This window comes from Callithrix jacchus, chromosome 1 (genome assembly GCF_049354715.1).
Source record: "Callithrix jacchus isolate 240 chromosome 1, calJac240_pri, whole genome shotgun sequence".
Lineage (NCBI taxonomy): Eukaryota > Metazoa > Chordata > Mammalia > Primates > Cebidae > Callithrix > Callithrix jacchus.
Window position 1 is genome coordinate 66,928,838 of NC_133502.1, and position 19,866 is coordinate 66,948,703.

General features: G+C 35.8%; 1 protein-coding gene across 5 annotated transcripts in view; it reads right to left on the minus strand.

Annotated features, from left to right (window-relative positions):
- FNDC3A (fibronectin type III domain containing 3A) overlaps positions 1-19,866 on the minus strand; it is a 212,131-nt gene that overhangs the window by 143,297 nt on the left and 48,968 nt on the right. The window contains exons 2-3 of one of the 5 annotated variants that reach the window (XM_035297901.3): positions 13,791-13,851; positions 2,757-2,815 (exon numbers count right to left, since the gene is read on the minus strand). The exons of 3 other annotated variants lie outside the window; for them this stretch is intronic. In XM_035297901.3, the coding sequence (XP_035153792.1) occupies positions 2,757-2,783 (27 nt within the window). In that variant the 5' untranslated portion in view covers positions 2,784-2,815; positions 13,791-13,851. Of the gene's footprint in view, positions 1-2,756; positions 2,816-13,790; positions 13,855-19,866 lie in introns of all 5 variants that reach the window. One more of the 5 variants, XM_035297898.3, reaches the window with a different exon arrangement.

The following is a 19,866-nucleotide window of genomic DNA, read 5'->3' on the forward strand; positions in this document are numbered from 1 at the left end:
TTCTAAAGTATTTGGGCTGTCTGATATAATAGCCTCTAGTAGTATGTGGCTATTGAGCATTTGAAAAGTGACTAGTAAGGATGAGAAACTGAATCTGTAATTTTATTTAACTCTAATAGTTGAAATAGCCACATGTTGTTAATGGCTACTATATTAGACAATGTATCTTGGGATGCCCCAAGCTTTAAAATTCCATTTTCAAATGTTTTCTGAATTTATTCACCTTGCTAAACTGCAGGTGCCTCCATCTCACTATGTCTAAATCTGAATTAATTATCTGAGTTTCCTGAGGAATTAGGCTAGGAAGTTTATTTCATTTGAAGCTATCAATTTATAAATATGTCTATTTATATATTAAAGTGCGATTAAATTAACTTGATCACATAAACTTTGAATTAAGCTTTATCTATACTTGGCTAGATCTTGTCAATCTGTAGACTGACTGGCTGATAAAACGTATTTCAGCTACAGAGACAAAGATTAAGATTTGCAAATAAAAGATAAGAAAATTATCAAACTAATAAATTTGAATTTGGATTTTAGTTCCATGATGAATAATAACTAAATCTAAGTAAGAATATATGCTTGATACCAGCATATAGACAAACAATTGAGAACAGTCAACCAATCGCCCATTTAATTCATTTATTTAGCAAACAATGAATGGGCAACTACTATATGTTAGGCACTCTTTGAGGAGGTGGGGATACAAGGATGAATCAGTAAGGGAGATAGTTACAGCAATACAATACTAAGCAGAATACAGGGTATATAATATGTAGTAATTAGAAAGCTTTTTCCTGTTTAGGCTCATTTGTCTTCATAATTGTTTCTATAGAAAATAGTAACAAAGTCATTTTGATAGAAAAGATAAATGAATTTTGAGTCAGACTATTCTATATTCAAATTCTACTCTATAACTTTTAATAGGTATGCAGCTTTTAACTTAATTGTGAACTTTAGTGTCTTTTCTAAAAAGGAAAATTCTGTATATTCTGTATGTCAGCATACTGCGTGACATACAGGAGACTCTTAAAATATTATAATGAGGTATTATCCCATACATACACATTTATAGACAATGTCTGCATAAATGCATATACAGTATGTAAATATGCAACTAAAGATTTCTGTTGTCATTTATTGCAGAATGGCTTATAAGTAGATCTGTTTTTCATTCTTACTAATCCTACTAAGAAGTGTTATTATCTGCACGTGTGCCACGTATCTTATTGAACATATATACATGTGTCAGTTGTCAACAATTAAATCTATCTTTCTAAAGCCAGTTCTATTAAAAAGTTAGACTTAAAATATTTTCCACTCAAAATTAAAAAAAAAAATACAAGGACTTTACAGTAATTAGAATATCAGCATCAATTCCAAGTTTCAGGTGTCATTTGGATTTGCATGTTTTTTAACCGTTTTACTATTCTTTAAAAACTGATACTCAAAATAAGTCCAGCGTATCAAGATTACCCAAGTGGATAATTACAGTATCACCAGCTTAAAATAGTGTTTTATTTATTGCTAACAAAGCACTTTCACACTCATTTACTTTTTTCATTTTAGGACTTAAGTTTGAGTTTAAAATATGAATTCACTGTTCACACAGCTTATATTTGAGCAATAACATGTACACCTTTAACATGTAATGCTTCCAGTATAAACTGCCTGCATTTGAAAATAAATTTATCTTTTTAATAAAAGTTCTGCCTTATCTTAATAAAGTAAAAGTTTTATCTGAAATGCTGATAGTCCTCTTCACAGAAGAATAAGTGTTCTTATATAAACTGCATTGCTATATCAAAAGCAATTCATTATGCTCATTAATACGCAAAAACAAGTTTTTATATTGCAATTTAGAATTAAAACAATGATAGTATCTTACAACGTAATAGGATCAAGTCAAAATAAGTTACTAAAGTAATTCTAAATTTCCGAAGTTTTGTGATGAAAGTTATATGGATAACAAATAGTTATTTTGAACTCTGCAACAAATTACCCAAATGACAAGTGTGTGTACCTATATGAAATAGTAATTTCAACCATATTAACAAATTAAATAAAATAGCATTCTTTAAAGGTGAATGATAATTAGTGTCTGTAAAAGAGTTATGTTTCTTTCAGGTGTCTTACAGCAGTCTGCAATAGCTTCATTCGTAATACAGCTTCTAAAAATTTCCACATTTATAATTTCACAAAGAATGCAGCTGGACTAATCGTTCTTAATAGATTCATAAACTCTGAAATTCTATATTCAAATTATAAAAACTCTAAATATACTAAAAAAAAACACAGCATATTAAAGACTCCACAAATTTTAACTTCATGGTAATATGCTAAAATATAATTATTTTAGCAGTAAATGTAAGCTATAACTGATATTATAAATAACTTCATTTATAAATAATTTACATACTTAAAGTATTAGTATCCTAATAGTTTTAACTACAAAGTGGTTTTTATGATTTTTTTTTCATTTAAATCACAGTATTTTCTAAAAATTAATCTATAACTATTGATTTAATACAATTATTCTACGGTAAAAGGTTAATAGTTTTAAGTTCACCCTACAACTGGTAAATCTGTAGCTCCTATCTCTAACAGCACTTATATTAAAAAACAGTAACATGATCTCCCTCCTTGACCCATAAATACACACGATTTAAGTATAAATTATAAAATTTCATTGAAGTATTAAATCATAAACTTACTTATCTAGTAAAGCCACTTCTAAAACCCACTTTACTTACTGTTGGTTGCATTCTGATTTTTTTCATTCAACTGCTGCTTCTACAGGTATCAACAGCTGCTGTAAGATTAAAGTTTCTGCTCCAGCAATCTGTTCCAATTTGTTTCAATTCACTGAATACTAAGGTAATTTTCACTGGGAAGTTTGACCTCATATTGTCCTTAGTCTGACAAGTCACCCTTTACAAACTCCATTCTGGTGGCTTCTTATGTCATTTTACACTTGGCCCAGTGAAAATATACGTAGACACAGGATATTAAAGGTACAACTGATTACCAGTATACTCATCAAAACTTACCTCAAACCTCATTTTCTATCAAATTATTCAATGTACAGTATGCTTCCTGTTGTACATGACTGTATCCAGTCACCACAGCAAACAAATCAACAAAAAAATACAGTAGCATCTGCTTCTAGATAATCCAATGTCAGTTAACAAGTTAGAATTTAAGAGTATACTGCTTACAAATATGTTTTATTTTAAAGCTATATTTTTAGTTATTTTGTTTTTGCTCTGATCTTGGAATATGTCAGTATATTTGTAGTTTATATATATATATATAAAAGAAACAAGCATCAGTGTGAAAACTAACACCATCCACCCAGAAATAATCTATTAATGCTTTATTTATTTATTTTTTTTAATTTTTTATTGGATTATAGGTTTTGGGGTACATGAGCAGAACATGAAAGACAGTTGCGTAGGTACACTCATGGCAGTGTGCTTTACTTTTCTTCTCCCCTTCACCCATATTTGGCATTTCTCCCCAGGCTATCCCTCCCCACCTCCCCCTCCCACTGGCCCTCCCCCTTTCCCCCCAATAGACCCCAGTGTTTAGTACTCCCCTTTCTGTGTCCATGTGTTCTCATTTTTCATCACCCACCTATGAGTGAGAATATGCGGTGTTTCATTTTCTGTTCTTGTGTCAGTTTGCTGAGGATGACGTTCTCCAGATTCATCAATGTCCCTACAAACGACACAAACTCATCATTTCTGATTGCTGCATAATATTCCATGGTGTATATGTGCCACATTTTTCCAATCCAGTCTATTATCAATGGGCATTTGGGTTGATTCCAGGTCTTTGCTATTGTAAACAGTGCTGCAATGAACATTCGTGTACATGTGTCCTTATAGTAGAACGATTTAAAGTCTTTTGGATATATACCCAGTAATGGGATTGCTGGGTCAAATGGAATTTCTATTTCTAAGGCCTTGAGGAATCGCCACACTGTCTTCCACAATGGTTGAACTAATTTACACTCCCACCAACAGTGTAAAAGTGTTCCTTTTTCTCCACATCCTCTCCAGCATCTGTTGTCTCCAGATTTTTTAATGATCGCCATTCTAACTGGCGTGAGATGGTACCTCAATGTGGTTTTGATTTGCATCTCTCTGATGACCAGTGACGATGAGCATTTTTTCATATGATTGTTGGCCTCATATATGTCTTCTTTCGTAAAGTATCTGTTCATATCCTTTGCCCACTGTTGAATGGGCTTGTTTGTTTTTTTCCTGTAAATCTGTTTGAGTTCTTTGTAAATTCTGGATATCAGCCCTTTGTCAGATGGGTAGACCGCGAAAATTTGTTCCCATTCTGTTGGTTGCCGATCTGCTCTAGTGACTGTTGCTTTTGCCATGCAGAAGCTGTGGAGTTTCATTAGGTCCCATTTGTCTATTTTGGCTTTTGTTGCCAATGCTCTTGGTGTTTTGTTCATGAAGTCCTTGCCTACTCCTATGTCCGGGATAGTTTTGCCTAGATTTCCTTCTAGGGTTTTTATGGTGCCAGATCTTATGTTTAAGTCTTTAATCCATCTGGAGTTAATTTTAGTGTAAGGTGTCAGGAAGGGGTCCAGTTTCTGCTTTCTGCACATGGCTAGCCAGTTTTCCCAACACCATTTGTTAAACATGGAATCCTTTCCCCATTGCTTGTTTTTGTCAGGTTTATCAAAGATTGTATAGTTGTATGTATGTTGTGTTGCCTCCGGTGCCTCTGTTTTGTTCCATTGGTCTATATCTCTGTTTTGGTACCAGTACCATGCTGTTTTGATTACTGTAGCCTTGTAGTATAGTTTGAAATCCGGTAGTGTGATGCCCCCCGCTGTGTTCTTTTTGCTTAGAATTGACTTGGCTATGCGGGCTCTCTTTTGGTTCCATATGAAGTTCATGGTGGTTTTTTCCAGTTCTGTGAAGAAAGTCGATGGTAGCTTGATGGGGATAGCGTTGATTCTGTAAATTACTTTGGGCAGTATAGCCATTTTCACGATATTAATTCTTCCTAACCATGAACATGGAATGCTTCTCCATCTGTTTGTGTCCTCTCTGATTTCGTTGAGCAGTGGTTTGTAGTTCTCCTTGAAGAGGTCTCTTACGTTCCTTGTGAGTTGTATTCCAAGGTATTTTATTTTTTTTGTAGCAATTGTGAATGGCAGTTCGTTCTTGATTTGGCTTTCTTTAAGTCTGTTATTGGTGTAGACGAATGCTTGTGATTTTTGCACATTGATTTTATATCCTGAGACTTTGCTGAAGTTGTTTATCAGTTTCAGGAGTTTTTGGGCTGAGGCGATGGGGTCTTCTAGGTATACTATCATGTCGTCTGCAAATAGAGACAATTTGGCTTCCACCTTTCCTATTTGAATACCCTTTATTTCTTTTTCTTGCCTGATTGCTCTGGCTAGAACTTCCAGTACTATATTGAATAGGAGTGGTGAGAGAGGGCATCCTTGTCTAGTGCCAGATTTTAAAGGGAATGCTTCCAGTTTTTGCCCATTCAGTATGATATTGGCTGTTGGTTTGTCATAAATAGCTTTTATTACTTTGAGATACGTTCCATCGATACCGAGTTTATTGAGGGTTTTTAGCATAAAAGGCTGTTGAATTTTGCCAAATGCCTTCTCTGCGTCAATTGAGATAATCATGTGGTTTTTGTTTTTGGTTCTGTTTATCTGGTGAATTACGTTGATAGACTTGCGTATGTTGAACCAGCCTTGCATCCCTGGGATGAATCCTACTTGATCATGATGAATAAGTTTTTTGATTTGCTGTTGCAATCGACTTGCCAATATTTTATTGAAGATTTTTGCATCTATGTTCATCATGGATATTGGCCTGAAGTTTTCTTTTCTCGTTGGGTCTCTGCCGAGTTTTGGTATCAGGATGATGTTGGTCTCATAAAATGATTTGGGAAGGATTCCCTCTTTTTGGATTGTTTGAAATAGTTTTAGAAGGAATGGTACCAGCTCCTCCTTGTGTGTCTGGTAGAATTCGGCTGTGAACCCGTCTGGACCTGGGCTTTTTTTGTGTGGTAGGCTCTTAATTCCTGCCTCAACTTCAGACCTTGTTATTGGTCTATTCATAGTTTCAGCTTCCTCCTGGTTTAGGCTTGGGAGGACACAGGAGTCCAGGAATTTATCCATTTCTTCCAGGTTTACTAGTTTATGTGCATAGAGTTGTTCATAATATTCTCTGATGATGGTTTGAATTTCTGTGGAATCTGTGGTGATTTCCCCTTTATCATTTTTTATTGCATCTATTTGGTTGTTCTCTCTTTTCTTTTTAATCAATCTGGCTAGTGGTCTGTCTATTTTGTTGATCTGTTAAAAAAACCAGCTCTTGGATTTATTGATTTTTTGAAGGATTTTTCGTGTCTCAATCTCCTTCAGCTCAGCTCTGATCTTAGTTATTTCTTGTCTTCTGCTGGGTTTTGAGTTTTTTTGATCTTGCTCCTCTAGCTCTTTCAATTTTGACGATAGGGTGTCAATTTTGGATCTCTCCATTCTCCTCATATGGGCACTTATTGCTATATACTTTCCTCTAGAGTCTGCTTTAAATGTGTCCCAGAGGTTCTGGCACGTTGTGTGTTCATTCTCATTGGTTTCGAAGAACTTCTTTATTTCTGCCTTCATTTCGTTGTTTACCCAGTCAACATTCAAGAGCCAGTTGTTCAGTTTCCATGAAGCTGTGCAGTTCTGGGTGGGTTTCTGAATTCTCAGTTCTAACTTGATTGCACTATGGTCTGAGAGGCTGTTTGTTATGATTTCAGTTGTTTTGCATTTGTTGAGCAGTGCTTTACTTCCAATTATGTGGTCAATTTTAGAGTAGGTGTGATGTGGTGCTGAGAAGAATGTGTATTCTGTGGATTTGGGGTGGAGAGTTCTGTAAATGTCTATCAGGTTTGCTTGCTCCAGGTCTGAGTTCAAGCCCTGGATATCCCTGTTGATTTTCTGTCTGGTTGATCTTTCTAGTATTGACAGTGGAGTGTTAAAGTCTCCCACTATTATTGTGTGGAAGTCTAAGTCCTTTTGTAAGTCATTAAGAACTTGCCTTATGTATCTGGGTGCTCCTGCATTGGGTCCATATATGTTTAGGATCGTTAGCTCTTCTTGTTGTATCGATCCTTTTACCATTATGTAATGGCCTTCTTTGTCTCTTTTGATCTTTGTTGCTTTAAAGTCTATTTTATCAGAGATGAGAATTGCAACTCCTGCTTTTTTTTGCTTTCCATTAGCTTGGTAAATCTTCCTCCATCCCTTTATTTTGAGCCTTTGTGTATCCTTGCATGTGAGATGGGTTTCCTGGATACAGCACACTGATGGGTTTTGGATTTTTATCCAATTTGCCAGTCTGTGTCTTTTGATTGGTGCATTTAGTCCATTTACATTTAGGGTTAATATTGTTATGTGCGAATTTGATACTGCCATTTTGATGTTAAGTGGCTGTTTTGCCTGTTAGTTGTTGTAGATTCTTCATTATGTTGAAGCTCTTTAGCATTCAGTGTGATTTTGGAATGGCTTGTACTGGTTGATCCTTTCTATGTGCAGTGCCTCTTTTAGGAGCTCTTGTAAAGCAGGCCTGGTGGTGACAAAATCTCTGAGTACTTGCTTGTTCGCAAAGGATTTTATTTTTCCTTCACTTCTGAAGCTCAGTTTGGCTGGATATGAAATTCTGGGTTGAAAGTTCTTTTCTTTAAGGATGTTGAATATTGGCCCCCACTCTCTTCTGGCTTGTAGTGTTTCTGCCGAGAGATCTGCTGTGAGTCTGATGGGCTTCCCTTTGTGGGTGACCCGACCTTTCTCTCTGGCTGCCCTTAGTATTCTCTCCTTTATTTCAACCCTGTTGAATCTGACGATTATGTGCCTTGCGGTTGCTCTTCTTGCGGAATATCTTTGTGGTGTTCTCTGTATTTCCTGCAATTGAGTGTTGGCCTGTCTTGCTAGGTGGGGGAAATTTTCCTGGATGATGTCCTGAAGAGTATTTTCCAGCTTGGATTCATTCTCTTCGTCCCCTTCTGGTACACCTATCAAACGTAGGTTAGGTCTTTTCACATAGTCCCACATTTCTTGGAGACTTTGTTCATTCCTTTTTGCGCTTTTTTCTCTGATCTTGGTTTCTTGTTTTATTTCATTGAGTTGGTCTTCGACTTCAGATATTCTTTCTTCTGCTTGGTCCATTCGGCTATTGAAACTTGTGTTTGCTTCACGAAGTTCTCGTATTGTGTTTTTCAGCTCCTTTAATTCATTCATATTCCTCTCTAAGGTATCCATTCTTGTTATCATTTCCTCGAATCTTTTTTCAAATCTTTTTTCAAGGTTCTTAGTTTCTTTGCATTGATTTAATACATGATCTTTTAGCTCACAAAAGTTTCTCATTATCCATCTTCTGAAGTCTAATTCCGTCATTTCGTCACAGTCATTCTCCGTCCAGCTTTGTTCCCTTGCTGGTGAGGAGTTTTGGTCCTTTCTAGGAGGCGAGGTGTTCTGGTTTCAGGTGTTTTCCTCCTTTTTGCGCTGGTTTCTTCCCATCTTTGTGGATTTGTCCGCTGGTCGTCTGCGTAGTTGCTGACTTTTCGATTGGGTCTCTGAGTGGACACCCAGAGTGTTGATGATGAAGTATTTCTTTTGCTTGGTTTTCCTTCTACCAGTCTAGCTCCTTCGCTGTACGACTGCTGAGGTCCGCTCCAGGCCCTGCTTGTCTGGGGTGCACCTCTAGCATCTGTGGTACAGCGTGGGATGCTACCAGTTTCTTTTTCTGCTATCTTTGTCCCAGGATGATGCCTGCCTAATGTCAGTCTTTTGGATATAGAGGGGTCAGGGAGCTGCTTGAGGAGACAGTTTGTACTTTATAGGGGCTTAATTGCTGAGCTGTGCGCTCTGTTGTTCATTCAGGGCTATTAGGCTGCTATGTTTGATTCTGCTGCAACAGAGCTCATTAAAAAACCCTTTTTTTTTTTTCTCAAATGCTCTGTGTTGAGGGGTTTGGGCTTTATTTTTGGATGTCCGATGAGGTGTCCTGCCCAGCTAGAAGGCAGACTAGCCACTGTTTGGCTGTCAAGGCTCCGCCCTGCTGTTGTGTGATTCGCCCTGTTCCTGCAGGCTCTGCTGTGGTCTCCGCCACGCCCTGCGGCGGAATCTCTTCGTTGTAGCGTGTTGCCTCAGCAACGGCAGGCTGCGTCAGCAGTGGGCGTATATCTCAGTAGGGACGGGTTGCCTCGGCAACGGCTGGCTGCGTCAGCAGTGGGCGTGTATCTCAGTTGGGGCAGGTTGCCTCGGCCACGGCTGGCTGCGTCAGCAGTGGGCGTGTATCTCAGTTGGGGCGGGTTGCCTCGATAGTGGTGGACGCCCCTCCCCCACAGAGCGTCTCGGACCGTCTGCTCGGGATAGTTTGAAATCGCGGTTTTGTTCGTCCCACTGGGTATCCCAAACAATCTATTCCTGCAATCCCCTGGGCTGGCCTACTGTCCAAGTCTCGTTCAGTCTCAAGTCCAGCCCTCTCAAGTCTCAGGTTGCCGGTTCAACAGGGCACCCGGACAAGCGCGCCTGTGGGGATTGCTGGGTAGGGCCGGCCACCGCCGCCCCGGCTGCCGGCTTCGCCAGGCAGACCTACTTCCTGGCGTCCCGTGTCTTTTTTATACTTGGGAGTTTCCCCGTTCTGTGGGCAACAAAGATCAGTCTGGAAATGCAGCTCTGACTCACCGTTTGTGGATTCAACGCGAGCTCCAATCCTGGGTTGTTCTCACAGCGCCATCTTAAGTCCTCCCCCCTATTAATGCTTTAATTCTAAAACTGACTCCACAAACTTAACCCATTTATCAAAGAAAGATTGATAATACTTAGTCTTACAATAATAACTTGTTTCTGGATTATTAACAATCACATTTAAATTATATAAACACATACAATTTTGTTGATTTTTTTTGTTTCTTGATAGTAACACAAAATTTGTAATATGAAATTATTCAATTTTGATCAAGTATACTACATGTCATTTTTCTTCTCTTTTGTGTGCTTTTTAAGTTTTTTATCTAGGAAATCATTCCATAATTCAAGATCATGGAGATTTACGTGTATGTTTTATTCTAACAGTCTTAAAATTTAGCTCTTATTTTAGGATTTTTAATTGATTTTGAATTAACTTTGCAGATGGTATGAAGTATAGGTCCAATTTCATACTTTTACATGTGGATATTCCAGCTGGGAATTTGGTAGGCAATGTATTGGATATGTATAACTTGGCAGTATTGCACCTTAACTAAGTCTTCTGATCTATGATCATAAGATGTTTTTTCCACTTGTTTAAGTCTCCTTAATTTCTTTCAATGAGTTTTATGGTTTTCAGTGTATACATCTCATACTTCATTAAACTTATTCCTAGGTATTTTATTCTTTTTTATGCTGTTATAAATGGAAAAGTTTTCTTAATTTCATTTTCAGATTGTTCATTGGTAGTATATAGAAATACAATTTATTATTCTCTATTGAACACGATATATATTCTATGTATTGGATTATCTAGAAGCAATTGCTACTGCAGTTCTTTGTTGATTTGCTTGCTATGGTGACTGGATACAGTCATGTTCAACAGGAAGCCTACTGTACACAGAATATATATTGTGTTCACATAGAATACATATTGTGTTCAAAATATTCTATATTGTATTCAGTATATTGTGCTCTATATTGAATCCCACAACCTTGCTGAACTTAGTAATTCCATAGCTTTTTAATGAATTCTTTAAGATTTTCTTTTTACAAGATCATATTCTCTTTGAATAGAGTTTTATTCCTTTTCCAACCTGGAGGTCTTTAATTCCTTTAGTTATTTATTTGCCTTGGCTAGAATGTCCAGTACAATGTTGAATACAAGTGGTGAGAGCAAGACACCCGTATCTTGTTTTTCATCTCAGAGGAAAAGCATACAGTATTTTACCATTCCATACAATGCTAACTGTGGGTTTTTTTGCAGATGCCTTTTATGAGGTTGAGGAAGTTACTTTCTAATGCTTGTATACTGAGTGTTTTTATTAAGAAAGGGTGTTGAATTTCGACAAGTGCTTCTTTTGAGTCTACTGAGATGACCATGTGGTTATTACAACGATTGTTTTATGTATGTTGAACCAACTTCACATTCCTAGTATAAACCCCACTTAGTTGATGGACAAAATATAATTTTATATATTGATGGACTTTATTTGCTAGTATTTTGTTGAGGATTTTATATCTATATTCATAAGGGATATTGGTCTGTAGTTTTCTTATGACATCTCTGTCTGGTTTATATTTAGATTTGGTGTTAATTCTCCCTTAAACATTTGGTGGAATTCACTAAAAAAGCCATGTGGGTCTCAGCTTTACTTTGGGGAGAGTTTTTCTTTCTAGTACAAATTTAATCTCTTTATTTCTTATACCTCTATTCAGATATTATATATTTTTTTGATTCAGTTTTGGTTGGTTATGCTTTCTAGATATCTTTCTAGTTTACTTAGACTATCTACTTGTTGGAATACAACTGTTCATAGTATTTGTTAATGATCCTCTTTTCTGTAAGATCTGTAGTAATGTCTACTCTCTCATTCTTGATCATTTTTGATTTTAGTCATTTGAATCTTTTTTTCCTGAAAAGCAGCTATGCTCACCACTATACTACTTTATTTCTTGATCTGTCTGCTTAAAAGGGTTGGCAATTTGGCTAATCTTTCTAAAGAGCCAACTTTTTGTATTTTTGATTTTCTATTTTTTTCTGTTCTCTATTTCATTTATTTCTACCCTAAGCTTTACTATTTTCTTCTTTCTGCTATCTCTAGGTTTAGTTTGATCTTTTATAGCTTTCTAAAATAAAAGGTTAGATAATTGATTTCAGAGCTTTGTTTTTAAACACAGGGTTTTAAGGGTATACATATTCCTTTAACCCTTACTTTAGAAGTATACCATAAATTTTAGTATGTTGTATCATTGGTTGCATTCATACCAATGTATTTTCTAATTTCCTTAATGATTTATTCTTTGGCCTATTGGCTTTGTAAAAATATATTCTTTACACATATTTGTGATTTTCCTAAATTTCCCTGTGTTATTGAGTTCTAATTTCATTTCATTGTGTTTGAAGAAAATACTTCATATTATTTCTAACTCTTTAAATTTACTGAAGCCTGGGCAACACAGGGAGAACCTGGCTCTAAAAAAAAAAAAAAAAAAAAAAAAAAAATTTAGCGTCGCACCATGGTACACATCTGTGGTATTTGGGAAGTTAAGGTTTATGACCTAGTATATAACCTATAATGGACAATGATCCATGTACATTTGAAAAGATTATACATGCTGCTGTTGTTGGGTGGAATGTTCTACAGCTATTTATTAGGTTTAAAGGGTCCTTCATACCTTCTATTTCCTTGTTAATATTCTACTTATTGATGTCTCCAACTATCATTGTTCAACTGTTTATTTCTCCCATCAATTCCATCAATCTTTATTTCAGATATTTGGGGGCTCGACTGTTAGAAGCAGATTGACCCTTTTATCATTATAAGACATCCCCTTCTTTGTCTCTAGTAACATTTTTCTGACTTAAAGTCAATTATTGGTATGGTCATTTCATTTCTGTTTGGGTTACAATTTGTCTTACTCTTATCTTTTAAATTTCAACCTATTTATGTCTTTGATTTAAACAGTGTCCTGGGCTGGGCATATGTGGCTCATTTCTGTAATCTTGCATTTGGGAAGATGAGGCCGGAGGACAGCTTGAAGTCAGGAGTTTGAGTCCAGCCTGGGCAACAAGCGAGACTCAGTTTCTACAAGAAATTTTAAAAATTAGCTTGGTGTAGTTGGATACAGCTGGAGTCCCAGCAACTTAGGAGGCTGAGGCAGAAGAATCACTTGAGCTCAGGGCTATGATGGCAACACTGTACTTCAGCCTGAAAACAGAGCAAGACCCTGTCTCTTAAAAAATAAAAGGAGTGTCTCTTACAGACTGCACATAGTTGCATCATGAATTTTTTTTTAAGATGGAATCTCACTCTGTTACCCAGACTGGAGTACACTGGCGTGATCTTGGCTGGCTGCAATCTCCACCTCCTGGATTCACACAATTCTCCCACCTCAGCCTCCCGAGTTGCTGGGACTACAGGCTCATGACACTACACCTGGCTAATTTTTGTATTTTTAGTAGAGATGAGGTTTCACCATGTTAGCTAGGCTGGTCTCAAACTCCAGACCCCAGGTGATCCACCCGCCTTGGCCTTCCAAACTGCTGGAATTACAGGTGTGAGCCACCATGCCCAGCCTGAATTTTTATCCATTCTGTCAAACTGTCTTTTCACTGTCATGTTTGATCCATTTAGATGCAATGTACTTAATCATAAGGTAGGATTTACCTTATCAGTTTGCTACTTTGCTGTTTTCTGTATGATACTGTAACTTTTTTGTTCCTCAATTCCTCCATTTTTGCCCTTTTTATGTTAAACATATTCTGATGTTCTATTTTAATTCTTCTGTTGTTTCTTTCACTACATTCTTTCTAGTTTTTTTTTCTTAGTAGATGCCCTGGGGATTGTAACTAACTCATAATGTTGATCCAATTAATTTCAATTGTATGTAAAAAACCACCACTCCTCTAAACCTCAGTTCCCTCTCCCATCCTCTGTGCTATAACATTACATTTTTATACCTTATAAGCCAATCAACAGTGCACAATTATTGCTTCCTGCAAATTAAATCAGACAGAAAAAAATTTTAATACATTTACACTGTCTTTTATATTTACCTGGTTAGTTTACTGGTCCTCTTTATTTCTTCGTATCTATTCAACTGTCTTGTGAGCATTCCTACTGGATGTAAGGAGACAGTGTTGGAGAAGCATTCACTAACCACTCCTATCAGTCAGGTACTACCATTTCTGAACTGTTTTATTAGTATCAACTGGATCATTACTTACCTAGAACCAAGTGTTTTCAAATTTTGAATTTAAACTCAATGTCCTCTTACTCCAAAGTGACTGAGATTGAGGGATCAGAAGATATTGAGTCTAGTGTCAAATCTGCCACTCAGTGTGTAAGCTAGTTAACTATGAGACTTTAGTTTGTCCATCTGTAAAAATGTGAATTGGACTATTTTTTTTCTGTACATGCTTTCAGTTTTGAATTTCCAAAATTTCATCATACTCATTCTTTTTCTGAAAATAAAACATAATTAGGTTTCCCCCTTTATTTTAAATTTCACAGTTAGTATCCTCTAGACCTACATTACGTTATGCTTGGTAAGGTGGATATATAAGCCAATCATTCCTTCCTCTGTTGTCGCCCCACTCCATTGCATTTAACTACACAGTTAACCAAATAATTGTCCTCAAGGGTTTTTCTCATCTTTTCATTGATCTACTTTTGAAACTTTATTTACTACCTATATCTTACTACCTCAAATCTAAAACTTAGATATAACATTCAAAACCTTCTATCAAGGCAGGAAGATCACTTGACCCCAGGAGTTCAAGGCCATCCTGGGTAATATAGTGAGACTCTGTTTCTACAAAAAATAACAGAATTAGCTGAGTGTGGTAGCATATGACTGTAGTTCTAGCAAGGCAGGAGGCTCACTTGAGCCCAGAAGACTAAGGCTGCAGTGAGCCATGATCATACCACTGCACCCTGGCATAGTTCTGTCTAAAAAAACAACAGAACAAAACAAAATAAAACAAAACTTCTTAGCAACTACCCTATCTATAATGCCTAATCTTATGTCTTTAATTTTCTTATTATAAAATAGTTCAAACACACAGAAAAGTAGACAGTATTGTATCCATTACTTTCCAGAATCAACTAGAATTCTGTTGATGAATTTTTCTCAAATGCTCTTTTGAAAAAGAAAAATAATTTTACAGATCATTTTTCTTAACTTGGAGTGCATCATTCTCATCATTGTTTTATTATTTTTCATATGCATGCTGTATACATCCAGTATTTGTATATACTGCCATTTTTGAAATTTCTATTTTTATTCATTTATATCAGTGACATCACATCTTACAAATCCCTTTCTAATCTGCTATTTTACTCAATGTTGTATTTTTGAGATTTACCCATAGTATAGATTCATACAATAAAATACTGGTATATATACAGTATTCTAGTATTCCATTATATAAATCCTCTCAAATCTTCTCCATTTCCCTACTAGTAAACATTTATATTATTTCTAGTTCTATCATTATTACAAAATGATGCAGAGAACAGTTTTGCACATGTGCCCTTGTATATATGTATAAGATATTTGGAAGATAAATATTTAGAGGTATTTATGTTAGATTTGGGGTATATACTTTTTCAGCTTTATTAAATACTGCTATATTGCTCTTCAAAATGACTGTGCCATCAGTGTCTGAGGGATCCTATTGCTCCATAAGCCTTACTATACTGTCAGGTTTCTTAACATCTACAACCTCATTAAGGTCTTAATTTGCATTTTTCTCCTTTAGAACCTAACTCCAATCTCCTTTCTTCCCCCAAACTTTTGGTAAGTCCAATTAATCACCTCAAGATAGAGTATTTCATATACAGGCACTTTGTGGCCAATTTTGTGGCTAATGTTAAATTCTTTCCTTAAACAGTTGACCCTTATTAATGTATCAGTTAAGTTTACCAGATGTTTTAGCTGTAAATGCCAGTTTCTGTATTATATAGGTATACAGACTATTAAGTGGTCAATAACATGTTTGCAGACACATATAAGACACTGAAGTTGATGCTTACTATGCTTACTAAAGAACAGGTATTTTATTTCAGTAACAGATTACTCAAATTATTCAGACATTTTAAAGGGTTACTTTAGAATGTAATAGATTATTTAAAGCCATGCTGAAATCTTGAAAAAAGAAAGCATTAGAATATCTATTTTTCAAGTATATTCAAGTATTACCAAGGCAATAGTGATGAGAAAAGCTATCTAAATCACTTTTGTTCAAATTTCCATATATTGATTTATAAAGTCATAAACCAGTGTGCACAAGCACACTCATATGCTAAATTACAAATCTTCAGGAACATAAATTATATCTAACAGTGGTTACCTTGGTAAATGCTTATGAAGTGGAATTGTATTTCAATTCCAAAAAAGCACTATTTGAAAACTAACCAATTTTAAATCTAATGATTTATGATTTGTCCCACAGCCATAATTTCTTTATCTATCTATGTGGAGCAAGTACATGAAAGCTATTTAGGAGACCATTTAAGACACTGAAGAAAATATCAGTAGTGACAACAAAATATTTTTTGTAATCACATTTAAAAGCAAAGAGAAAAATGGAAAAAACATGAACTACTACTAATTAAAATGATCACTGAAAGACAAAACAACAGTATAAGTGGGTTGGCTAACTTGGGACTCATCAAAACCAGTTATTTTTCAGTTCCTAGAGAAAACAGCTTTCAGCTTTTCCCCATTCAGTATAATATTAGTTGTGGGTTTGTCATACATGGCCTTTATTGCATTGAGGTACTTTTCTTCTGTAACAAATTTATTGAGGGTTTTAAATCACGAAGGGATGCTGAATTTATCAAATGCTTTTTCTTCATCTACTGATAGGTTTTATGGTTTTTGTCCTTCATTACGTTAGTGTGATGCATCATGTTTACTGAATTATGTATGTTGAACTATTCCTACATTCCTGTGATAAATCTCATTTTATCATGGTGTATCATCTTCTTGATTAATTGTTGTATTCAGTTTGCTATATGGTATTTTGCTGAAGATTTTTGTGTCTATGTTCATCAGATATGTCGGTCTTTAGTTTTCTGCTTCTGCTGTGTCCTTGTTCTGTTTTGATATCAGAGTTATGATGGCCTGGTAGAATTGGTTAGAAGAGTTCCCTCTGGTTTAACATTTTGGAATAGTTTGAGGGAAACTGGTATTAATTCTTCTTTAAAGGTTCAGTAGAATTCAGCAGTTAGGCCATATGGTTCTGGACTTTTCTTTCTTGGGAGACATTTTAATACTAATTCAATCTCATTACTTGGTATTCGGTTGTTTAGGTTTTCTCTTTCTTCTTGTTCCAATTTTGGTTGGTTGAATGTGTCCAGTAATTTATCCATTTCCTCTAGGTTTTCAAATTTGTTGACATATAGTTGTTCACAGTAGTCTCTAATAATCCTATGTATTTCTGTGGTACCCACGGTGATTTCTCCTTTTTATCTATCTATTTCTTTTTCTTCTTAGCCTAGCTAATGGCTAGTCAATTTCATTTATCTTTTCAAGAAACGCACTTTTGGTTTTGATAATCTTTTGTATTTTCATATGAAAGGAGAATGTTATAAGCTGAAAAAGCAGAACTCAATTTCTATTTCAACATCTTTACAATTTGGACAAAAATCATCTTGCTTTATATTAATCTAATGTAACAACACATGCAAAAGTAGGAAATATTATCTTTGTTTTTCAGTTGAATCCATTTCCATGTTTATACAGTGCTACTTTCAAATCATTCTTTATTTTCACCTCACTTTAGCCCAAACTGTATTACTTAAAAGTCAACAATTGCTACAGGATTCTGGGGCACAGGAGCTGACTAACTCTTGAGTCTCTTAATCAGAGAGTTTGAAATTTAACTGAAGAATATGTAGAAGTTTAATAGAACATCAACGCTTTTAGACATGGAATCCATCAAAATTCCAGGACCATTAAGTTTCACTTCTTTAAGATGTTTACTTTAGAGTTTGATGATTTTCTTTCATAACAGTTTTTTTTTTTTTTTTTTTTGAGATGGAGTTTCGCTCTTGTTACCCAGGCTGGAGTGCAATGGTGCGATCTCAGCTCACTGCAACCTCCGCCTCCTAGGTTCAGGCAATTCTTCTGCCTCAGCCTCCCGAGTAGCTGGGATTACAGGCACGCACCACCATGCCCAGCTAATTTTTTTTGTATTTTTAGTAGAGACGGGGTTTCACCATGTTGACCAGGATGGTCTCGATCTCTTGACCTCATGATCCACCGACCTCGGCCTCCCAAAGTGCTGGGATTACAGGCTTGAGCCACCATGCCTGGCCCATAACAGTTTTAAAAACATGTTAAATATATAAAAATATATATTAAAAGTTATTAAAATGCTACAAAATATTTCAGTTTCATATTAGCTTGAATTACATGAAAGTATTTCATGGTCCACTTTTCAAATGAAATAATTTTTCAACTAAATAAAATAATTTGCCAATTTTTTTTTTTGACTCTGAGTTTCACTCTTGTTGCCCAGGATGGAGTGCAATGGCATGATCTCGGCTCACAGCAACCTCCACCTCCCAGGTTCAAGTGATTCTCCTATCTCAGCCTCCTGAGTAGCTGGGATTATAGGCATGTGCCACCATGCCCAGCTAATTTTGCATTTTTAGTAGCAATGGGGTCTCCACGTTGGTCAGGCTGCTCTCAAACTTCCAACCTCAAGTGATCTACCTGCCTCAGCCTCCCAAAGTGCGGGGATTACAGGTGTGAGCTACCACGTCCAGATGCCAATTTTAATTTTCTTAGAAACATATATAGTTTAACAACAAGCAACCAAAATGGTCTTGGTCTCAAATCATTCAATAAGAATATAATATTATTATTTTGTGCAAAATATAAAAACTAAATTCTAGTTTCCCTTCTTTGTAACTCTGTTCCTGATTGGTGTTTTACAAACCTTTTTTTCCCTTTAGACTGTCTTGATGTTTACATTCAATTTGTAGGTCTAATTTTTTATCATCTCTTAGAACAAGAACCAGTGCAATATTTTAAACACAGACAGAACCTGAAGTTAACTTTTTTCCAGGACAGCCTAGTTGAATCTTTATCATCAATTTTAATAAATATGTGCTTATAAAAATGTGATAAATAAGCATATTTTCAGATCTGAATTTTGAGCATAAGCCTTTTTATATCTAAAGAAAAGTTAGAAGGCCGGGCGCGGTGGCTCAAGCCTGTAATCCCAGCACTTTGGGAGGCCGAGGCGGGTGGATCACGAGGTCAAGAGATCGAGACCATCCTGGTCAACATGGTGAAACCCCGTCTCTACTAAAAATACAAAAAATTAGCTGGGCATGGTGGCGCGTGCCTGTAATTCCAGCTACTCAGGAGGCTGAGGCAGGAGAATTGCCTGAACCCAGGAGGCGGAGGTTGCAGTGAGCCAAGATCGCGCCATTGCACTCCAGCCTGGGTAACAAGAGCGAAACTCCGCCTCAAAAAAAAAAAAAACAAAAGAAAAATTAATGGGTAATAGCACTAGAATTTTTCAAAAGTATTTGATTTTCTAATGAAATGTTACAGAAAGTGGCATGGTGCAGGCATGTGAGAGAAAAAAGCTAATTGTAAGAAGAGAGAGTCGTTTAATGTTTAAATTTTAGCTTTTCTAAAGCTTCTAAGAATGAAATTTAGCAAACCACCATTTATTTGCTAGACAAAGCAGCAATTTGGGCTATAACATCTATGACTGAGGGTTTGGATTAGAATTCTGAGGCACAAAATTATTGTCACAAAAGTATAAGCGTTATTTCAGTCTCAGTAATCTCATTGCTAAGATATAGCTTAGCGTATAAGCTATCAGATTTTTAAATGCATATATTAAATTTATAACTTTTGAAACTTAAAAATGTGATCACTTTTTAAAGTTTTTATATTTGGTTTCTGGTTATTAGTGAATGTTTTTCCTTCTTATTTCCATTTAAGCCAAATGCAACTTCCATGGAGATAAAGTTTAATCCAAAGTAACATTTGTAAAAGCAAATCTCAGAAACAGACATTTAGAGCTTTGTGTTTTAGGTTTGTTTTAGGTAGAGTAGAAAGGGACAAGTGCTTTTTTTGGTTTGTCTCTATAGTTTCCTCTG